Source organism: Ailuropoda melanoleuca, chromosome 14 (genome assembly GCF_002007445.2).
Source record: "Ailuropoda melanoleuca isolate Jingjing chromosome 14, ASM200744v2, whole genome shotgun sequence".
In the NCBI taxonomy this organism is placed as follows: domain Eukaryota; kingdom Metazoa; phylum Chordata; class Mammalia; order Carnivora; family Ursidae; genus Ailuropoda; species Ailuropoda melanoleuca.
Genome location: NC_048231.1, coordinates 95,934,807 through 95,958,338, shown reverse-complemented (window position 1 = coordinate 95,958,338; position 23,532 = coordinate 95,934,807). Strand labels below are relative to the sequence as shown.

Below are 23,532 nucleotides of genomic sequence, written 5' to 3'. Positions count from 1 at the left end.
ATATTTGAGAGTATGGTTTTAGTGACCAAGAATGTAATCGTAGAGTAAACATGAACCAACTTTGTTGTGCGTAATTTATGAAAGGTACTTTGTTTTTCAATTATCGTAGTTTCTAATTAGAATAATCTATTTAGAGTAATAAAATTTATATAGTGATTTACATTGAAATTTCAGACTCCTCTGCCTGATGATAGAATTTAATCTTAAAATTAATATTTCACCTGATTTAATATACTATGGGAATTACATGCAGTTATTAACTTGGGAAAAAATTAACAGACATGAAAATAAAATCGTTAAAATTGATTTGTCCATTCAAAGATGTCTAGAAACTAAATTATTCCTCTTTGTACTTGCAGCTAAGATCTGATTTAGATAATGGAAACAACTCTTTCCAGTACAAGCTTTTGGGAGCTGGAGCTGGAAGTATTTTTGTCATTGATGAGAGAACAGGTGACATATATGCCGTCCAGAAGCTTGATAGAGAGGAACGATCCCTCTACACTCTAAGAGCCCAGGTAATAGACAGCACTACTGGAAGGGCTGTGGAACCTGAGTCTGAGTTTGTCATCAGAGTTTCGGATATCAATGACAATGAACCAAAATTCCTAGATGAACCTTATGAGGCCATTGTACCAGAGATGTCTCCAGAAGGTATTGCATATTAATTTACATCAAAGATATATTAACAATGACAAAAGATTTAAAATTTTGAACTTATGTTTTGGAAGTGAATTATTTAAAGTTCAACACTTGTACTTCCTTCTACAAACATGTTAAGTAAAATATTTAAAAAAATAGAGGATCATTTAAATTTTGTAAACAATGGTACTATATATTAATGCGTTATTTGTCTTGTTAAAATATCTCAGTCTTCAAGGCAATTAAAAAAAAGGTTAAACATGTATTTTTTAGGGATGCCTGGGTGGCTCAGTTGGTTAAGCATCTGCCTTTGGCTCAGGCCATGATCCCAGGGTCCTGGGGTCCAGTCCCTCATTGGGCTCCCTGCTCAGTGGGGAGCCTGCTTCTCCCTCTCCCTCTGCCTGCCACTTCCCTTGCTCATGCTCTCTCTCCCTCTCTCTCTCTGACAAACAAATAAATAAATAAATCTAAAAAACAAAAAAAAAATGTATGCTTTACTGATTTTTAAAATTCTTTAGCTTATTCGCTTACTAGTTTCTCCATTATAAAAATGCATTTTCCAAAACAAGATATAATTTTGTACCTACAAAGGCGCATAAGGTCATCCTGAAAACCATGAATGTTTAAGTAGTAGAGGGCAATTTATAAGACGCAAATACTACATGCACCCAAATCATGGGACATAATGACAAAAACCAAAGTGGTTGAACAGCTGTGTGCAACTGTATTTATTTTCAAAGTTCCTTTCAATTCCGGTGTTATTTTTATAAATATTTTAAATATAATGCATGCAGAAGCAAGTGCTTTCCATAAGATATAAGAACTGAATGCATTGAAAATCAGAAATGTCTTTCTAATAGAGAGGAAATTATGGTGTGGCTATGCAAAATTTGTTCATTCACTGAGTCAGAAAATTTTGATTGCACAATATATAGTAAAATTAAGTTCATAAAATTTACTTAAATGTGATAAATTCTATTCCATAATGGTCATTTTAAATTATGCTAACATACTTTAAAATTGCTTTACCTAAGCATTTGATTTATTAGCCACTAAATCTAAAATTGTATATTCTATTGTGTATTTTCCTGATTCTTGTTTTTTAACATTCTAGGAAGCAATTTAAAGATTTCTTTCTACATGTTTTCAGAACATAGGTCTTTACAGCATAAATAAATTTAACTGTGAATGTATATCAGGACCAATTATCATTAGATGTAAATGACACATTTTTATTGTTCTATTTGGTAGCTAGGCAGAATTCTTCTTCCCACTCCATCCTCCTCCTCATTCACTTCCTCCTCCTACTCCTCTTCTTTCTTAAACAGCTTACATTATGGACCTAACATTTACTAGAAAATTTTTTGAAATGTAATTTTGGAGGTAATTGCTAATATGAAACTTATGTTTTAGTTATATCACACAAACAGTAACTATATTTAAATAAGGTGATATTTGATACTGTATGTATGAAAGTGTTAATTATGGGTGAGGTATGATGATGATTGACTGGAGGAAGTGGGGACGTTTTTAGGAGATGATATTTGAAGTTGATTACGAGGAGTCCAATCATGTCATGTTCTAGGAAAATATTCCCATACAGTGTGGTGAGGATTGCATATTACTTATTAATGTGGGAGTTATTGTCATATAGCAAGCATGTAGGCATGGCTATGGATGAGATCCCTTGGCAGAGAATGTAGGCAGAAAAGAGAAGAGTATACAGGGTGAGTTGACTGTTAAGCAAAAGGGGGTTGACTGCTAATTTATAATGATTGAGATTGGCCAGTGACATAGGAAAAGAGAAAGACATGAGAAGGGATTTTGCAAAGGAAGAGGTCCTCCAACTGTGTGAAATGCTGCTGTGAGGTTGAATAAAATCAAGAAAGTGTAGTGACTTTTGATTTGGGAAGTTGAAGGCTCCTACTGATTTTGGTAAGAGGAATAAAGTTGAATTTATGTGACTGTGATATTTTGGAGATTATTCTATTGCATGAATGGATGGAAAAGAGGGGGTTATAGTGAATTTAGCCAACTTTAAAAGATATTATAATATAGGGAGAAAATAGAGATGTGGGGCACTAGGTAGAGAGAGATAAAGGTAAAGAGGATTTTTTTGCTGTTATCATTATTTAATCATTTATTAAGATGGGAAAGTTAAAAGCACAGTCATATACAATAGGCAATGATCCAAAACACTATTTTTGATGAAAATTAGGGGGCTATCTATAACTGCTGGAAAACTGTTCTTGAGAAAGGAAAGACCCATGGAATCTAGATCAATAGTAGAGGAGACAGATTCAGATAGGTTAACACTTTGGTTGATAATAAACCAGTTAATAAGTGATTATTTCTGTCCATTAGGTATGAGACAAAGGCAATAACTGAGAGCAAAGGGGTGGATTTTTAGATTTAGAAGAGGAGGTACTCTATCATGTAGAGTTGGAGAGTTGACCCAAAAGGGTATTGCAGTATGTGCAATACAGTCTTTGCATCATGGCATCAAGTGTAGCCACAAGACTGTGGTTGATTCAACAGAGATCACAAAATATTGGTTTGTTCTGTATGGTATTTGACTAGCACAAATCTCTTTGCTTTGCAGTTATATATTAACCTAGTTAATCTGTGTAATTCAGTACATTGTGTGGGAGTGCCAGTCCAAGTTCAGGCCTTGTATGGAATCGTACTAAAATCAATGAGCACTTTTTATTCCTTTCCATGGGAGGAAGTGGCCAACAAAACAATAGTCAGCTGTTACCAGAAGTGTTATCTTATATGGAGATAGAAGAATATCCCCATTGTTCTGTCAACTAGGTATAGATGGTTTCCATCTGAAGCATTCCTTTAATTGACTTTGCTTTGAAAAAATCAATTATATGGGATTTTTCTGTTTTCCCCATCTCAATATTTAAGTAATGAATAATATGAATTATTTTACCTGAATATTTACTTAATGCTCATGTTCTTTCCATATCATTGCCCTTTTATAGGTTCTTGGGTGTTAATCTTGCTTGCAAATACCATACCCACCTATCTTATCCTTTACAAAGCAACAAATGCAAACATTTTATTCTCTGTTATCTTAAATATCATGCATTGTATTGTAGTCAGCTATCAGTTATTATATTTGAATCTGTACTTTGCATGTAGAATTTTGTAGAGTACTGAAAGGAATCTCCATTTGAGGATGTCATCAGAAGAGAAAACAAAGAAAACTACAAACTACTTGTTGCTTATTAAACACATATTTATTTACGAGTAACAGTGGGCTTTTACTGATTGCATTATATTTAAAATGCAATTACTTCCAAAACTAGAACTACCAAATAGAATTGAGATAAAACATTGTGCTTCCACTTGTTGGTCTGGAATTACAAAACTATTATCTCTCTTCCACACAAAAATATAAGGTCTGTTAGGCTAGGAATCACACAGTACCTGAAGTTTGTGATGATTGAGTCAAAGAATGAGTGCATGGATGGGTGAAAAGCTATGTAAGTAATTAGATGAGGTTTGGGAGATGAATGGAGGATATTGGTGGATATAAAATTCAGGGAGGCTCTGTGGGTGTGAGTTGAGGCACATAGTGACCTAAAGTGCTTCAGGCTGTCTCTGAATAGTGGTTCCTCAATTGTAAAATTTCCCAGTGTAGAACTTCTAGAAATATTTAAATTTCTAGAAACATATAACCTACTGAGACTGAATCATAAAGAAACAGAAAATCAGAGCAGACAGATTACTAGTAAGATTGAATCACTAACTAAAAACATCCAAACAAAAAAAGTCCAGGACCAGTTGGCTTCACTGGTAAGTTCTACCAAACATTTAAATGAAGGATTAATACCAATCCTTATCAAATTCATCCAAAAATTTGAAGAGGATGGAACACTCCCAAACTTAATTTTACAAGGTTGGCATTACCCTGATACCAAAACCAGAGAAGGACACCACAAGAAAACTACAGGTCAATAACTCTAGTGAACACAGATGCAAAAATTGTCAACAAAATTTTAGCAAGCCCAATTCAGCAGCACATGAAAAACATCATATACCATGATCAGGTGGGATTTAGCTCCAGGATGCAAGGGTGGTTCAACAAGAGCAAATAAAACATGATACACCACTTTAACCAAATAAGGTATAAAGATATATAATCCTCTCAATAGATACAGAAGAAAATATTTGACAAAATTCAGTATCTTTCAGAATGAAAGCTCTCAACAAGTCAGCAATCCCACATCTGGGCATATATGAAAGGAAATGAAATCACTATCTTGAAGAGATAGCTGCACTTCTGTGTGCATTGGAGCATTATTTGCAATAGACAAAAATGGAAACAACTTAAATGTTCATCATGGATAAATAAAGAAAATTTAGTATATACACACACACACACAATGGCATATTATTCTACATAAAAAAGCATGAAATACTGCCATTGATGATGACATGGATGGACCTTGAGTGCATTAAGCTAAATGAAATGAGTAAGACAAAGAAAAACAAATACTGTAAAATTTCAGTTATATATGGACCTAAAAAAGTTTAACTCGTAGAAACAGAGTAAAGTGGTGGTAGCCTGGGACTGGGAGGTGGGAAAATGATGAAATGTTGGTCGAAGGGAACAAAATTTTAGTTATAAGATGATTCAGGTCTGGGGGTAAAATATTTGGTATGGTATTCTTAACATTACTGTATTACATATTGGAAAGTTACTAAGACAGTAGATTTTAACTGTTCTCACCACAAGAAGGTAAAATTATAATTATATGAGGTGATGGAGGTGTTAACAAACCTTATTGTGATAATCATTTCTCAATATATTTGTGTATATCAGCCATCACATTGTACACCTTAAACTTACACGATCCTGTATATCAGTTGTACCTCAATAAAGCTTGGAGGGAAAAAAACTCACTTTAATAGTATTTACCATCAAAATAACAAGTCACCCATTATAAAAAAAGAGATTGAATTCAGTTTATGTAAAACACGTGCAAATTTAGATGTCACTTTTTGAATTCATAAATTTAATAAGCATCAACACTTAGCAGAGATTTCTCTGAAAAATAAAAATCCTTATTTCTTAAAATACATCAAATTTGAAAATTATAGTCTATAATATGTCTTTGGACATGTGACTTGAATGTGACTGAGTTTGGGATGGATTACTCTGTATTTTCTCTGAACATATTGTTTGCTTTCTTAAACACAGTCTATTTATTTGACTTAAATTCTCTCACATTATGAAAAATAGAGATGTCAAAAATACAACACAAGAATAATAAGAATGACCTAATTTTCAGGTGATGATAGAAAAACAAAAAAAAATTTGAAGATTATTTTGTACGTTTAAGGTGACAAGTGGGAAAATGTCATCTGTTTCTTGAGTTTTGCTTGGAGGTTCTAGGTTGTAAAATAATTGCGTCTCAAATATAAACACAGGAGGGATGGGCCAATTAGTCTCTGTAAATAAATAATGGTCCTCAAACTAATAAAATAAGTGCCCAGTGTGAAAGAATGAGCAGATTCACAGATTAAAACCTTGTTTCTGTCATGAATTTGATTTCAGAAAATTATAATTTTACTAAATTATCTAAAATTTTGTATCCGTTTTAATGTCACAAAAATCAGACACAGAGTGAAGTCAAAATAATATTATTTAATTTGGGCTTCTTTAAGCCTGACCATAACACAATTCAACATCCTCTCAAGAAATTTGCTTCAGCATTATCAAAGTGTACTTGAACTAAAACTGCATGTAAAAATAGCCAGCCTATTCCACAATTTATAACTTCATTCTAAGAAAAGCCTGTTTAATATTTTTACCACTGACCTTAACACACAAAAAATTGCATACTAAAATAAATGAGTCATTTTGAAATCTACAGTTCAGATCTTGGCATTCAAACATGTATTAAACCAGGACACACTGTTTATTTAGTATTCTATATGAATGGAAGCTTTACATACAAAATGTCCTTGTCACAGGTTCCTGACTTCTCTATTGCCTGCAGGATATCTAAATTAGTCTGCATATCAAAATTTATCACTCTTTTACATTTTTATGGATGCCTCCCATAATCACTACAAAGAAGATAAAGCATTTGGTATGAAATATGAGATATCATTTAATAAAGTTTTGTTACTAATATTAAACTTAATATTCATTCAGTCCTCTGAAATACTTCTGGTTAGTACTAAAATCCATATAAATCAGTATTGATGGAATTACACTATTCTTACATTAGGTTTTACTCTTGATGTGAGAATATGTCTAATGTGTTGGGAAATCACATTATTCATGCTGTCAATAATGCTTTTGAGCTTTAAAAATTTAACAATGCCACAGAAAGTATAGTTTACATGTGGTTTCTCATATGCAATAAATATTTTATCTTACATTAATATACCATTATCTTACTATAATTTTGTAGCTTCTGTCATAACAAATGAAGTATATCGGCAAACTGCAGTTCCCAATTCCCATGGTTTAGACTTCTAAACTATGATTTTCCTCTCAAGAATTTGGTACGAGTTTACATCCTGTGTTACTTACATAATAATAATTTTTTGTCATATAGTATTGCTGACAAAATGGGTGAAGTCAAATATTGTCTTAAACTTTTCATAAAGTCCTTTTCCAAAAAATAGCTTTGAAAATTTAGAATCTAGCTAGAAAGACAAAACTGATTTTAAATTTCCATTTATGTAAGTCTCTCAGCAGTAATATAGGTAAGTAATATGAACCATCAATGTAATAATAGAACCCAGAATTATTATAAAATATTACATTTGTATGTTTATTATTGGAACAAGTAAACTGAGGAATTCTTATTAAAACATGATTCTAAGGGGCTCCTGACTGACTCAGTCGGTAGAGCATGCAACTCTTGATCTCCAGGTTGTGAGTTTGAGCCCCATGTTGGGTGTAGACATTACTTAAAAATAAAATATTTTAAAAAACCCCATGATTCTGAGAGAGTAATATTTTGTGAACTTTTGTTCATTAATAGAATAGATACAAATTGATTTAAGAGGATCTTTAGACTGAAAGAGTCTGATCTCTCTTCATTTCCACACAATATAGCCATCTCTGGTCAAGCTATAATGACTCAACTCAGAGATGCATGCTGACTTTTAGACCTTTCAGTCACCAAAAGGCAGTCTAGAAGATGATGCCCTATTTTGGGTACGTGCCCTAGCAACTGACTTTTTAATAGATACAGCAGATAAAAAGTGGCCACTTCAAGTAGTATGGCTTATTGCCAAGGATGCGAGATTGCCGTTGAAAGACAGTGACTTGGTCAGTACAGTACCAGCATGTCATGTGTGTTCTAAACACTGCCCAAGGCAACTGCCAAAGGTGTCTGGAGCCACCCAATGGAGTTTCCCGTTGTTGACAGGTTGGCAAATTGATTATATTGGCCCCCTCTCTCTGAGTGAGAATTTTAAACATGCCCGGTTTTGTGTGGAAACAATGCTTTCCCTTGTCATTGTGTGAACCAGGCTGCCACTATGAGGGAATTAGAGAACCCGAGTGCTGCGAATGGTTAGATTATGATCAAGGGTTGCACTTCAAAGGTGATAATATGCAAGACCGGACACAAGAACATGATTTTGAATGGCTTCTCCATCTCCTGGGTAATGCACAAGAGGCAGGGTTGGTAAAAAGAAAAAAAATGAAACATAAAGCAAGAGATTAAATTACTAACAAGTAAAACCACCTTGGCCAAGTGGACTAAAGTACTGTCCCAGGCTTTTATAGATTTGAATGATCAACCAGTAGAGTTTGTTGCCCCATATGCCAGACTGGGGAACCCTGCTGAGGCACCAGTACCCTAAAGGTATGGAAGTCAGGGGAAACCACCATTGCCCCAAATCTGCACTTCAAATTAACAAGCTATGCCTCTGAGAACACCAAGTTCCATCATGCCTGGGAAGAGAGTTATTTACCAGAATTTGCAATGAGATGTCCCACCAGGATGGGTGATTTACTTCGCACCTCTGGGTGAATGGAAACTCTTTGCTCCTCACTGGGATCCCATTGTCCTGGTACAACTGGACCTGTTGAAACAGAATATCCCTGTAATAGAACACAGACCATTAAAAGAAAGAAGGTGTTTGGGTCCTGGCCTGGCATATCCCACCCCCAGTTCATCTCCTTATACCTGATAGTGCTGCCTGGCTCAGCTAACATGTGATGTGCACAGCCAGGTCAAGTTCCTAAAGCTACCAACCTCCCTCTCCTCAAGGCCAGGTGGGCATATTGTTTCCTGCTAGTTTAATCAGGAAGTTATGACACATAGAAGCCCCTACTAAATTCACCCAGCAACTTGAATGATAGCAAGCAAAGTCTGCCCTTAGTTGAACACTGGAATATCTCTGATGATAAAAGCTGCCCCCTAAAGTAAAACAGCCTTGGACGCTTACAGCCTCACAAGGAGGCGCCTGTGCCATTATTAAAACAAATGTTGCATGTTCATAACTCATGACTCTGTTAATGTGTCATCTTTTTTAAATCACATGAAGATAAAAGTGATCTGACTCCCAGCTTAGGGGACTGAGTAAATGAGTGGTTCAGGTCATGGGATTCTTGGTGAAACAGTTGTCACTGATTGGGAATTATTTTCTTAATCTGTCTTTTTCTTTTACGTGCCAGTATTAACTGCCTCCAGGGCAGCCAGATATCTGCCAAATGAGCCACTTCCGTGCTAGTGAAGCCCCTTGCTGATGGCTTAGGGCACATTATGGAAGAGAGGAGCATGTAAGATTGTAAGAACAGGTCATGAGGTTGTGAAACGTTGGGGGAGATCTTTGAGAGAATGTGACTGCCCGTTGACCTGCATACTGGGCCTGGGAAATTGGAGGCTCCTCAGCCCCTCTCCTGTCCTTGGATTCTGGGTTCCACTAGGCTGGTTCCTCTCCCAGAAGCTGCCCCAAGCACCAGACTTGAGATAGAGATGTGGTATTGAGACTCTCTGTATGGTATATATGACTGAAGCTATGTAGGGCCTCTATAACTTTCAAGACTTGGTGGACAGATCCAAAAAACTACTGGTCATAGAGCCGCCCAAAACAAGCCTCATGAATAAGTTCTCTTGCTCAATACAACTACCACCTACCAATCTAGAGTGGGCTGCCCCTTTCTTTGGTTTCCTCCTGTCCTCCTTTGTGAGGGGCTGGTTTCAGATTACAACCAGGAAGATCAGGAAGATTTTGTGAACTAGTAGTGATCAGATCTCCAGTTTGACCCAGGACAGCCCTGCTTAATCCTATTTTTAGGAGAGCATTTTGTCCAGAGAGCATTTGGCCCTGATTTTGTATATTTTTAAATATTATTAGTAGGTGCATTATAATAATCCAGAGTGAGTTTGGAGGACATCTGCTTTGTATTTGTGGCTCTCCATGGGTTGTGAGAAATAGTGTAATAGTGGAGACATACCGGCATTGAGTAAAATGTCTCCTTTTAAGACGTGATTAAATCTGAAAGAGAGCTAGTGATAACCCAGGGCACTCTTCATAAAAACAAAATTAAGAAACTGATTAAATAATGCAAATACATGTTAAAAATATCTATCTGTTGATGTATTTAATATTAAAATAATCTATATAAAGCCATTTTCATTAATGCACATATATATCATTTGTCTTTTAGAAATAAGTTTATTACTAGCATAATTTAAAGAAACTTTAATTTTGATCCACCAATGTTGTTAAACCAACTTTGTCAGTTTTACTGAGAGCACAATAAAATGTTGATGAAATGAGTGAAGAGGCTAAACAGGTTGGTTCATATGTGAGGCATGCACCATATTTCGTACACTGATTGAGTAATGCACCATTAAGGGTAACGTTCTACTGAGTGCCGTTTCAGTAGAGTAAGAGCAACCAGTCCAGACTGGAAAAAAGGAACAAATGAGAATGTCTAATAAACAAAAATAGGGATTTGGCATTGAGACAAATAACCAGGTTTATCAATCACCCAATTCTGATTAAGAAGTGTTGGCATTTGTCTTTTTTCCCTGATGTTATACAAAAAATTTCCTATTTTTATGGAAGTTTCATCCTTCTGTTATATTTATGTTGTGTACCTTTCACATTTATTGCTACAATTTATTTTAAACTGATTTTTTTAAATGTGCCAAATTCTAGATCAAAAAAGAAATAACTGATAGATGGATGTGTGGATGGATGGATGGAGATATCCAATTTAACCTGCAACGTTTATTGAAATGATTCCCCATTGCTCACCTGTGCCACCATTGCATGAATGAGTTCTCCACATATATATGATTTGGGTTCTGAATCTCTAATCAGTTGTATCATCTTTTGTTGCTCCAGGGGCTAACGCTATATGGTGTTTATTGCTGTGATTGTGTCCTAAGCCTTGCTGTATGTTAGTGCAACTCCTCTAGGTGTTTTTCATCAAAATCATCTTGGCCATGCTTGGTCCTTTGCATTTCCGTTCTTATTTCATAATCATCATTTTAATTTATCCAGTAATACAACTTGAGAAGATTTTGATTAGGATAGCATTTACATTGTGGATCTATTTATTGATAATGCTGTGTCATCATCTAATTCATAAACCCAGTATTTTTGTTCATTTTTGATCATTAATTTCTCTTTTGTTTCTTTGTAGAGATCTTTAATAATTTTTGTTTAGATATTCCTGGGTATTTTTATTTGTTATATATATTATGTATTTAATTGAAATACTTTATAAATATATATTTCTAGTATACCTAAAAATGGAGTTTTGTGTATCTTTTTTCTTCCTGTAACCTTGCTAATTTAACTATTTAATATTCTCCTGTAAACTTTTTTATAGGTATATTCTGCTTGATTTTCAGCAAAAATACTGTTGCCTTTGAATAATTATTGTAATTTAAAAAAATGTTTCTACTATCTATCTGTCTGTCCATCCATCCATCCATCCATCCATCCATCCGTCTATCCATCCATCCATCATCTATGGATCATTGGTCTGTCATTGTCATCATCTTTAATCATTCATTTCGGTATACATGGCATTGCCTCATTGCATTGTCTAAGAGGTTCAGTACAATGCTTTAAAAAATAGCAGTGATAATAAACTCTTGCTTTTTAACTACTTCAGAAGGATAAGTTCTAACTCTTCACAGTTAAAAATGATTGCTGTCAAAGTTTAAAATTGCCCTTAATCGGATTTAGAAAGCTGACCTTTTTTTCTAATTTTCTGGGTTTTTATTGAAAATAGAAATTGAATATTATCAGATGTGTTTTATATATCTAATGAGAATTTTTGTTTTATATTGCTCTTTTTTAAGCCATTAATGCCACAAATTATATTGGTTCATTTTCTGTTAAAACATTCTTGAATTTTAGTAATCAAAAATTCAAAATGCCTTCTCCTATGAAAATAAACATTTAAAAGTAGTCCCATAAGTATGCTAGAGATGGGCCTGTATAAATTATGTTCTTATGTAGAATAATACCCACAATATTTTAGAATCAGCTTTTATTTATAGTGATGGGTAGGTATTGTTAGGGAATGGGATGACCAGGAGACTGGAGCCACAGTTCCCATAAAACTGTTCAGTGATTCTTACAGTAAACAAAGATCATGTCATACAAACAGTGATTTTGTAAGCCTAGAAAGGCTGCTGTACTTGAAAAGAGCACCCCTGTGCTATTCATTTGATTCAAATGTGAGTAATGCAGCTGAGATTACTGACAAATAAAGGAAGGGTTACATCTGGTTTGTATAACAATGAGTATAAATTTAATATTTATTTGTTTCAACCATGAAGTATCCCTTTACCTATATTTAACTGGTAATAGAACAAGGGGGGAAGGGGACTGTGGAACAGTTACTGATTATTTTGCGTTGAAGGACACATTATTGGTCTTATAGTGATTTTTTGTTTCAATTTTGTGTGTAATATATAGCTAACTCCTAACTGCAAGTGAATGTACAGATGGATTCTCTTACAAATGACAAGGGAAACAAATGGAAAACATTTAAAAAAATATCAAAGTTTTTTGTATTTCTTGACTACTCTAATGTTTATTTATTATTACAGTTTATGCTTTCTTAAAGATTTCTGCAGTATTTAAATTACTGATTAGGAAAATATATAAGCTTACTTATGTCTTTTGATTTTTTTAGAAAAATCTTTTAGAAAATATCTAAGGGTTTAAAGTTGCTTAGCGTGTATTTAATGAATTGTGATGTCAGTAAAAAAGCCAGGAAACCGCTAAAGTAAATAAAAGAAAGTTAGATTGAGGGATATAAAAATTGAACATTGCTAAGTTCTTTCTGAATTTTACAACCAATAATTTACAAATCATAAGAATTAAAAACAAAACTATATGTAATGACTTTTTTGAAATTCTGTTGCATATTTTTATCATCTTAATTTATTTTATATATATTTGATGGTAACTTAAAATAGGATAGACATGTATATGTGTTCTCTCACACACATACACACACATAAATATTAGGAGTAAATCACTAGTTGTTGATGAATGTCTATTACCAAGCACTGGGTGCCATTGAAACATTGTAGAATTTTCTCAGCTCTATAGATTGGTACTTTCAATTTAAAATAGCTATAAATCTTAAAAGAGAGAATAATAAATATTTCCCCAGAAATTTAACTTCCTAATAAATTCACATTAGAAAGTTATTGTGAATATTTATAATATTGTTTTTATTCACTTAATTTCCTAAGAGTTGACTCTTTGGATTTTCCACACACTCAGAAATTATTTTATGTGACTCATTAATATATTATATTAGGTTTTCCATTTAGTAGAGAGCAAGGGAGTGACACATTAGAATACCAAAGAGGTACATTCTGCTTAGAAGTAAATGAAGCATCAGTTTAAAATGTTCTTGAAAAAAAAAATGGAAAAAAACCCTAACTTTTTAACTTGTTTTTCTATAAATGAAGTACAGGGTGATCTGTGATTCAGTGCATTTTCATGATCTTCCTGGTACTCATTTGTATAGTACTAGGTAAGGAGGCCTAAAGTCCTAATAGTAAGAATTTCTTTTGGTCAGCAACTAACCATACAATGATTTTGACTATTGCTCCAGAAGCTAGATACAGGTAGTCTAGTTCTGGAATCTAGAGAAAGAAATGAAATGGAGACATAGGAAATGTAGAAAAAGTAAATGGATGTGTGCGCAGAGGGTAGTTAAAAGAACAAGTCTTGCCCAATACAAACTGAATTGATGTCCCTAAGAATCCTTTTCTTGGAGTAACTCTTTGTAATTACTACAGAAATGGCTTTTATTATTTGCTGATTATTTATTGATTTATTATTTTATTGAGATATAATCAACATACAACATTGTGTAAGTTTAAGGTCTACTATAATTTGATTTGATACATTTATATATTGTAATATATAGTTACCACCTTGGCATTAGCTGGCATCTTCATCACCTCATATAATTATCTTTTGTGTGTGTGGGTGGGGGGAGACCATTTAAGATCAAGTCTCTTAGCAACTTTGAAATATACAATATAATATTGTAGACTGTAATTACCATGCGGTGCATTAGCTCTCCAGAACTTATTAATTTTCTAACTGCAGTTTTCTAGGTTTTGATCAACATTTACTTAATTCTCCCACCCTAAACCCCTGTTAACCAGCAGTTTACTCTCTGTTTCTGAGCTCAGCTTTTCCAGATTCCACATATAAGTAGTATCTTTGTCTTTCTCTGTTTGCCTTATCTGGCTTAGCATACTGTCCTTACGGTCCATGTTGTCACAAATGGAAGGAATGTATTGTAAAACACTTGAAACTAAGGTGTTTATGTTTTGTGTGGTTGTACAGTATACAACAAGTGTTAAGCAACTAGCAAAATACTAAGACAAAAGAGGAAATATTACATATATTTAAGGGCCACGGTAAGAGTTTCAACAATTTTACTACAGAAGACTAGAAGGGCTTCCTCTTAGAGTGTCTTAGTTTATAAAATTAGATTGTAATGAACATATTAATGATGCTAGTTGTAAAGAAAATCACATAGGCTATTTGATTCTGTGATGTTCATGTTGCCATTCTTATTGACACAGAACATAATGTTTCAATAAATGCAGATTTCCAACAAGACCCATAATGCTATTCCACGTTTACATAAAGATGATTAAAAAGCTCAATAATTTTAAAGATATATATTTAATTTAAGAATGGAGCTTAAATGTACAAATACTTACATTGTGTTTTATTGATTGTTACTTAATTTTAATGAGAACACTTTACGTTATCAATATGTGGTAGATTTTGCTTTGTACTTTAAAAAAAAGAATTCTTCGAAGTAAGTTTTTTTATAGAGAGGAATTAAACAGGGAAGATAATTATGCCCTTCCTCAACTTGATACTAATTCAAGCACATTTCAATAATTTTTGTTAGTATTTTATCAACATTCTGTGACTTTTTTGAGTTATAGTTCACAATATGATTTTTAAAGTAAACTGCTTCCAATTTCCTTTTGATTCTTCCACTAATAATACACCTTTGAAAGATCCTGAATGGATCTTGTCATGGATCATTTAATAGTTACATTCATTATGGCATAGAACTACATGTTTAAAATTCTACATTGCATATAGGAATTAGGGCTGTTTTGCATGAGGCTATATTCTCTTGTTTATACAGAATGATACTAGTTTTATAATTCTGAGTAAGGAGGGCTTGTCTTTCATTGTATATCATCATCTTGCTAAAGAGAGAATGCTGTATAGAACTGAATGCATTGTTCAATAATACCACAGTCTTACATTCTTGTTACTATTTATATTTTCTTCAGGAACATTAGTCATCCAGGTGACAGCAAGTGATGCTGATGACCCTTCAAGTGGCAATAATGCTCGTCTCCTGTACAGTTTACTACAAGGCCAACCATATTTCTCCACTGAACCAACAACAGGTATTTCTGAGTGAAATAAAGTGCAATTCAACAGGATTCTAAGTAGACAAATGTCAGAGCAAAAATTATCTGCTTATAAACATGCTGTACAGTAGATCTGATGTTTCAATAAATAAATGGGTTGTAATTTTAAACATTCAATTCTTTTTAGGCTTTTAGCTGATTTTTCTAATGCTCATAGTTGAATTTTCCAACTCTGTACCACAAATCATTTGTGTATAAGGTATACGACATATGTAAAGATTAAGACAAATCAGTTAGAAAAAGAAAAAAAAAACCAATTTAAAACTATGCTGAAAGACATTTAAAACAATTGACTAAAATTTGATATTAAAAAAAGCCTGTAAGCATATTAAAAATGATGAACCTCAGTAGTCATGGAAATGCAAACTAAAACCACATGAGATACACCTTCCCACCCAATTCTCTCCAGAGTCAAACATAGGGAGATACTAGCAGTGTCTAATATATTCACAGTTTCTACAGTGATTCATATAAAAGATTACACCTGTGAAACACTTTAGTCCACAATTAAAATGCCATCACAGTATGGCCCAATTTATCCTTTTTTGTTTTTACAAGTCTCACAATTTTTCAATGAACACTTTTCCCCAAACATATTTGAGTACTGGCCATTCTCTTTCTTCATGTTAGTGTTCCCAAAATCTTGAGGCCAGCATCCCCTTGTCCTATGCACCACCTTAAATTTTTCCTAGTTTTCTTTTTTGCCGTGATAATTACTTTTTCACTAAATAATTTTATGGAAAGTTGATATTTATTACATTTATTATGGTCCATCGTGAGTTTGAAAATCTGTGTATATATTTATCTCTATTGGTAGATTATGAATAACTGTCAGTCAAAAAAAAAAAACCTTTCTTCACATATCATGACTTCAAATAGACTTTAACATCACAGGTGCACAATATTTTTTTGCATAAATTTGGTGTTGTAATTTCCACATTTATTCATAATTCACTTATTTCAAATTTAAGGGAAAAGTTAACTGTAGCACACAAATATGTTAGAGAAGATAGCAGAAAATAATTTGAGGTAAAAATAAGATATTCTTCTTTTCTACCTGCAGATTATATTAATATAGTTATTTTATTAAGGGTCTGCTTATGTTCTTAGTATATGATGACTATGCTAAACTCCAGGCAGAGTTGGTGTTTATTATTATTATTATTATTATTTCTTCAGGACAGTGTCTAGCATATTGTAGTGGTTTAAGTGTGTCAAAAGAATGATTATATGATTGAATTCTTAAGAAATTAACTAGGAGGATACCATAGTTAATAGTGAAATAATAATTGAAGTTTTATTACATTTTTAAAGGAGTCATAAGAATATCTTCTAAAATGGATAGAGAACTGCAAGATGAGTATTGGGTAATTATTCAAGCCAAAGATATGATTGGTCTGCCTGGAGCACTGTCTGGGACAACAAGCGTATTAATTAAACTTTCTGATGTTAACGACAATAAACCTATATTTAAGGAAAGTAAGTAGAAAACATCTTGAATTTTCATTATAACATAATTATACATATGTTAAATATATGCAGATGTTAGTGTTTACATCTAAAGCCCTGCAACAGCACTAAAACTATATAAAATAATTTTTTTAATTACTCTGTATGACTTTTTATTAGTGTGAAAAGTCAAATACAAATGGAGTAATGTATTTTTTTTCAATTGCTTCTGTAACAATTTCCACAAACTTCATGTCTTAAACAAATTATTATCTTAATGAAATCTGTTATAGGTGTCACCAGATTAAATTCAAGGTGTCTGCAGGGCTGTGTTCCCTTCTCGAGGATCCTGGGGAGAATCCATTTCTTTGAATTTGGTTGTTGGCAAAATTCAGTTCTTTATGTTTGTAGGATTAAGGTCTCTGTTTCCTTGATGGATGTCAGCTGATAGACATTTTTAGCTCCTTGAGGCATCTTTCTGATTCTTGTATATAACTCACTCACCTCAAACACAGCAAAGGGTGTCAAATCCTACACACACTGTCATCTCTCTGACCCACACTTATGCCTCTTCTTCACTTTTAAGGACTGATGTGATTGGATCAGGCCCACTTGGATAAACCAAGACAGTCTCTGCATCTCAAGATAGCTGATTACTGATACGAATTCCACCTGCAACCTTAATTCCTTTTTGCCACTTTATGTAATATGTTCATTGATTCTGAGATATTAGAACACATATATTTTGGGGGACTCACTTTTCTACCTATGATAGTAATGATTTGAAATGAAAATATTTTTTTAATTTTATTTTTATTTTTATTCAATATATTAAAACTAAAAACAGAAACACAATTCACCTATTTCTATATTCACCTATGATTCATATATATGAAAAATATATGTATAATATTTCACATATAAGAGAAGTCATATGGTCTTTTTCTTTTTCTTATTTCACTTAGCATCATGCCCTTGAACTCCATCCATGTTGTTGCAAATGACAAGATTTCATTATTTTTTATGGTTAAGTAATGTGTGTGTGTGTGTGTGTATCCTAATTTTAATTTTTTTATACACTCATCCTTTGATGGACACTTAGGTGTTTTCCATATTTTGGCTATTGTGAATAATAATGCAATGAACATGGGAGTGCAGGTATCTTTTCTAATTAGTGTTTTCATTTTCTTTGGATGAATACCCAGAAGTGGAATTGCTGGATCATAAGGTAGTTCTATATTTAATTTTTCAAAAAACCACCATACTGCTCTCCATAGTGGCTGCACCATTCCCACTAACAGTGCACAAGGGTTCCCTTTTCCACATGTCCTCACCAACACTTGTTATTTCTGGTCTTTTGAAAAATAGCCATTCCGGCAGGTATGAGATAATATTTCATTGTGGTTTTCATTTGCCTTTCCCTGATGATTAATGATATAGAGCATTGTTTCGTGTATCCGTAGCCATCTGTATCCCTTCTTTGGAAAAACATCTATTCAGATCTTCTGCCCGTTTTTAATATTGCTATTATTATTATTATTATTATTTGATTTTGAGTTCTCTGAGTTCCTATGTATTTTGGATATTCGTCCCTTATCAGATATATGATTTGCAGATATTTCCTACCATTCAATACGTTGCCTTTTCATCCTTTTGATGGTTTCCGTTGCTGTGTAGGATCTTCTTAGTTTGATATAGTCCACTCATTGTTTTTCTTTTGTTGCTTTTGTTTTTGGTGTCAGATTAAAAAAATCATCACCAAGCCCTAGGTCAAGGAGCTTTACTGCCTGTGTTTTCTTCTAAGAGTTTTATGGTTTCAGGTCTCAGTTCAAGTCTTTAATCCATTTTGAATTAATTTTTGTGTCTGGTGTAAGATAATAGTTCTGTTGCATTCTTTTGCATTCGTTTGTCCAGCTTTTTCAACACCATTTATTAAAGAAACTGATATTTTGCTATTGCATATTTTGGGCTCCTTTGTCATAAAATAACTGACCATATATGTGTGGGTATTTTTTACTCCTTAGCATGAATAGGCCCCAACTGCTCTGATAATTTAAGTTATAAATACAAGTTAAATCACTCAGAGTGCTTCAGAAGGAATTTCTTTTGAAATTCTTAGGAGAAATTTTTTTTTCTTAGGAGTTCTCCCCCCCCCCACCCCGCCCCAGGGATTCTGTCTTAGCTGCAGAAATAAATTTATAAGCAAGTTTAGAAATCATGAGCAATTATTATGATAGGAGGAATGTATAAGCATGATTCTATCACCATAAAGTTACCTCACTCTTTAAAATACCTTTCTCTATTTCTATCCCACACCATAATCATGTGAAAATATGTGTGTTGACTATTCTTCCAGAACAGAAGCATGCTGACCTCCTTACTCTTATTCAAACTACTTCCCCTTATTGTAACTCCATTATCCTCTTCTCATTTTAAATATTTAATACATATCTCCTCTGATATGCACAACCTCCCCTCACCTCTCAATCAAGGGCATCCACTCTGCCTGTTAATTACTACTAACATTCAAACATGTGGTTGTTGTTTTCATTTTAAAAACAAAATAAAATAAATACATTATTGACTTCACTTCCATATCTAGCTAACCATGCTTCATTTTCTTTTCTTTTAGAGAAAAGAATTTTTAAAGTGTTGTCAAACTCATCAACCTATTTACTGTCTTTTAAACTCTCTGGAGCCCACTCCAGTTGGGTTTCATCCACGCTGCTCCACCAAACTAATCTGGTCAATTCTATCAATAATCTGTGTGCAACTAAACCCAATCAATTCTCAGTCCTAATATAGTGATTTTTCATCAGAATTTGACAGGATTACTCTGTTCTCATGTACTTTATCTTCTATCTCTCTGGTCACTTTTTAATAGTCTTCCTTGCTTCATTTTCATCTCTACATACTGTAAACTTTGGTGTAGTTCTGCTATCAAGCCTTAGACCCTCATTTCTCTTCCATCTGCATTCACTCCTTGATACTCTCATCTGGATACATTTCTTTTCCATCTGCATTCACTCCTTGATACTCTCATCTGGATACAGGACTTTAAATGCCACCTCTATGCTGACAACTCCCAGAGAGTCATTTCCAGTATGAACCTCTCCAATGAAACACACATGTGGATATCCAACTGTCTACTCAATATCATCATTTATATGGTATATACATTTAAATTTGACATGTGTTTGAGTTCCTGATCATGTCTGCCACCTCGTCTAAGCCTCCCTTTTTTACAGCATTTCAAAGACTGCCAAATCCAGCCTTCATTGCTCAGTGCAAAATCTTACCCATTCAATTCAAATTCAATTCAATTCAAACAATCCAACATAGATTACCCTGGGTAAAATCTAGGTCAATTCTAATTTCTAACTCAGACTGAATTGATGATCAGTTCTGCACAATTCCTGCTAGTCTCTTATTTTCAATATTCTATGAGCATGCACATGTACACACACACACATGCACACACACACACACAATCTCTCCTGATAATAGAAACTTACTTTGTTTAAAGATTTTGAAGTCACCTTCCCCTCTGTTCTTTCTCTCATATCCAAAATTCAATCCTGTGCAGATCTTATTGGCTCTACCTTTTAAAAATATCCATAATCTGAACAGTTCTCACCAATTTTATTTGGAACCTTGGATCATGCTACCCACTTAATTTGTCTCCACTATTGCCATAGGCTCCCATCTAGTCTCTCTGCTTCCACTTCTGTTCTCCTTTGGTCCACTTCCAACACAACTTTAGTGATCTTGTTGAAATGCAGGTCAGATCATATCACTTAAGTGTCTTACCATGTCACTCAGAGAAGAAGTCACAGGCCTTAATATAACCTCCGTTGTCCTAAGCAATTTGCCATCGTCCAGTCCTGTTCCATTACCTGTGGAAGTTCATGTAGTAGCATTCTACCCCTTCTTCATGGACAAACCAACACCAGGCAGTTGACCTACTCTCTGTCACTGGAAAACTCCAGCCACTGGTTTTGTGGTCTTTTGACTTGCTCTTCCCTCTTCCTGAAATTGTATTTTCTCAAGTATGCATTTTCTCACAATGGGGAAAAAAAAAACATAACACTTTGTGCAACACAGTTAAGCTGTTACTTCCTGAAAATAGTAGAAATATCAGCAACTTTTAAGTAACATTTGTCCCATGTTAAAAAAAGAGAGGACAATTTCACAAGGCAGTCTGTGAAGTGACTTGCTATATTCTTAAGGAAAGCAATAATCTCTTTAAGAAAAAAATTATTATGTGTTCCTTTCTTAAATTCTACAAAGTTTCATTCTTTTTTCCTAAAGATTTGATTTATTTATTTGAGAGGGAGAACGTGAGCAGGGGGAGGGGCAGAGGCAGAGGGAGAAGCAGGCTTCTCGCTGAGCAAGGAACCCAACACGGGACTGGATCCCAGGACCCTGAGATCAGGACCTGAGACAAAGTCAAGCACTTAACCAAATGAGCCACCCAGGCCCCCAAGTTTCATTCTTTAGAATATTGACAAATATGATTATTTCCCACATCTTAACATAAACCATAAATAATAATTTACAAATAGCAAACTCTTTATCAGTTTCATGCAAGTTACTTCTGAAAAATAAAGGAAACAAAGCTCGACTATTTTTATTTACATCTGTGTATTTCAAGTACGACTGCCATTGTTTTCACGTGACCAAAACAATGGGGTCATCTGACTCCAGCGTGGTTTTCCTACTTCATCCACTCACTAACTCCTGTGGATCCACGTTTTTCCCCCCTCATTTCCAATATGGCCAACACACTTAGGCTCAGAATCTAAAAATTAAACTATTATACTTAGAGCTCACTTATTGCTTTATTCTCTCCCATCTCTAATCCACATTTATATTTACTAGTAACTTTTTTTTTAAGATTTTATTTAATTATTTGTCAGAGAGAGAGAGACAGCAGAGAACAAGAGCGTGCAACCAGGGGGAGTGGCAGGCAGAGGGAGAAGCAGGCTCCCTGCTGAGCAAGGAGCCCTGTGTGGCCCTGGATCCCAGAACCCTGGGTTCATGACATAAGCAGGTGCTTAACTGATTGAACCACCCAGGTGTCCCACTAGTAACTTTAGATATCAGAGAATGCTTAAGTGAAATTGAAAACTATTTTTATCAAATTTAATTGGGATGGTTGAAGGATATAGTAAAAAAAATCCAAAAATATCAACAAAGTATATGTATGAATAGAAATTTGAAAATTATATGCACTGCTGTTAAGACTTCCTAAGCCAGATTTGAGAGACATTAATAGTCTTCAAGTAGGATATTAGGAAATACAAAATACAGATTACAAAAATAAATAAGGGATAGATATTGATTTAGAAAAAGTAACTGGTAGAAAGTGAGAGTATGGGTTTTCCCATAGTCCACAAAAAAGGGTACTAAAATTGGGAGTTTCTTATGTTTATTATTTTTGTGAAATATCTTGAATTTTGTTTTTAAAGGTTTATACCGCTTGACTGTTTCTGAATCTGCACCTGCTGGAACTTCAATAGGTAAAATCATGGCATATGATAATGACATTGGAGAGAATGCAGAAATGGATTATAGCATCGAAGATGATTCACAAACATTTGACGTAATTACTAATAATGAGACACAAGAAGGAATAGTTATATTAAAAAAGGTAGATATATTTTCAATATTGACTTTGCAGAAGAATACAAAATCAAATCAGAAATACATATAATTATTTTGTGTAGCCAGTTAGTTATTGCTTCATTAAGTAATTGAAATGAGAACCTGTGGTTTATGATTTAGGGAGCAGAGGAACTTAGAGATGAGACTGAGTTATTACAGAGTTTCAAATTATTTGTAGAACAGTTTTTTATTATTTTTTTAAAAGACTTTTAGAGGACAAATGTTTTGGAAAGATCTTAAATAAAAAAAAATTAATTCTCAATTCTATAGGATATTTATGCCCAGACAAGTATAATTTTAATCCTAAAAAATGTAACTGTTATTCCAAAACATCGCATAACCGATGAAAATAACAAAATACTTACAGGGCTTTGCCGTGCAGCTGCTTAATGATCATATCAGAGGGATCCAACCAAGTACATAAGAAGCAAAATCTAACTACAAAGCAACTGAGACTTCATAACCCAAACTTTTTTCTAAATAATGTGTTGGGTTACTGAAGCCATTTCTTCTTCTGTACATTGTATTTCTTTGTAGGAAGTGGATTTTGAGCACCAGAACCAATATCGTATTAGAGCAAATGTTAAAAACCGCCATGTTGATGAGCAGCTCATGGAATACCATGTTGAAGCTTCCACCACTTTCATTAGGATCCAGGTGGAAGACGAAGATGAACCCCCTGTTTTCCTCCTCCCATATTACGTATTTGAAATCTTTGAAGAAAGCCCGCATGGATCATTTGTAGGCATGGTCTCTGCCACAGATCCAGATCAGAGGAATTCTCCTATCAGGTATGTTTGGAAGGCCAGCTTTGTAT

At 33.9% G+C, this 23,532-nt stretch overlaps 1 protein-coding gene and 1 long non-coding RNA gene across 2 annotated transcripts in view; one reads left to right on the top strand and one right to left on the bottom strand.

Moving 5' to 3' along the window:
• The window catches only part of LOC117796062, a 42,187-nt gene extending 21,204 nt beyond the window's left edge, over positions 1-20,983 (bottom strand). Inside the window, exons 1-2 of the long non-coding RNA XR_004620404.1 lie at positions 20,859-20,983; positions 8,599-8,728 (exon numbers count right to left, since the gene is read on the bottom strand). This is a non-coding gene — a long non-coding RNA (uncharacterized LOC117796062). The remainder of the gene's footprint in view (positions 1-8,598; positions 8,729-20,858) is intronic.
• CDH19 (cadherin 19) overlaps positions 1-23,532 on the top strand; it is a 93,716-nt gene that overhangs the window by 26,344 nt on the left and 43,840 nt on the right. Inside the window, exons 3-7 of the mRNA XM_002922054.4 lie at positions 360-654; positions 15,456-15,575; positions 16,914-17,078; positions 22,520-22,701; positions 23,253-23,506. Of these exons, the coding sequence (XP_002922100.1) occupies positions 360-654; positions 15,456-15,575; positions 16,914-17,078; positions 22,520-22,701; positions 23,253-23,506 (1,016 nt within the window). The remainder of the gene's footprint in view (positions 1-359; positions 655-15,455; positions 15,576-16,913; positions 17,079-22,519; positions 22,702-23,252; positions 23,507-23,532) is intronic.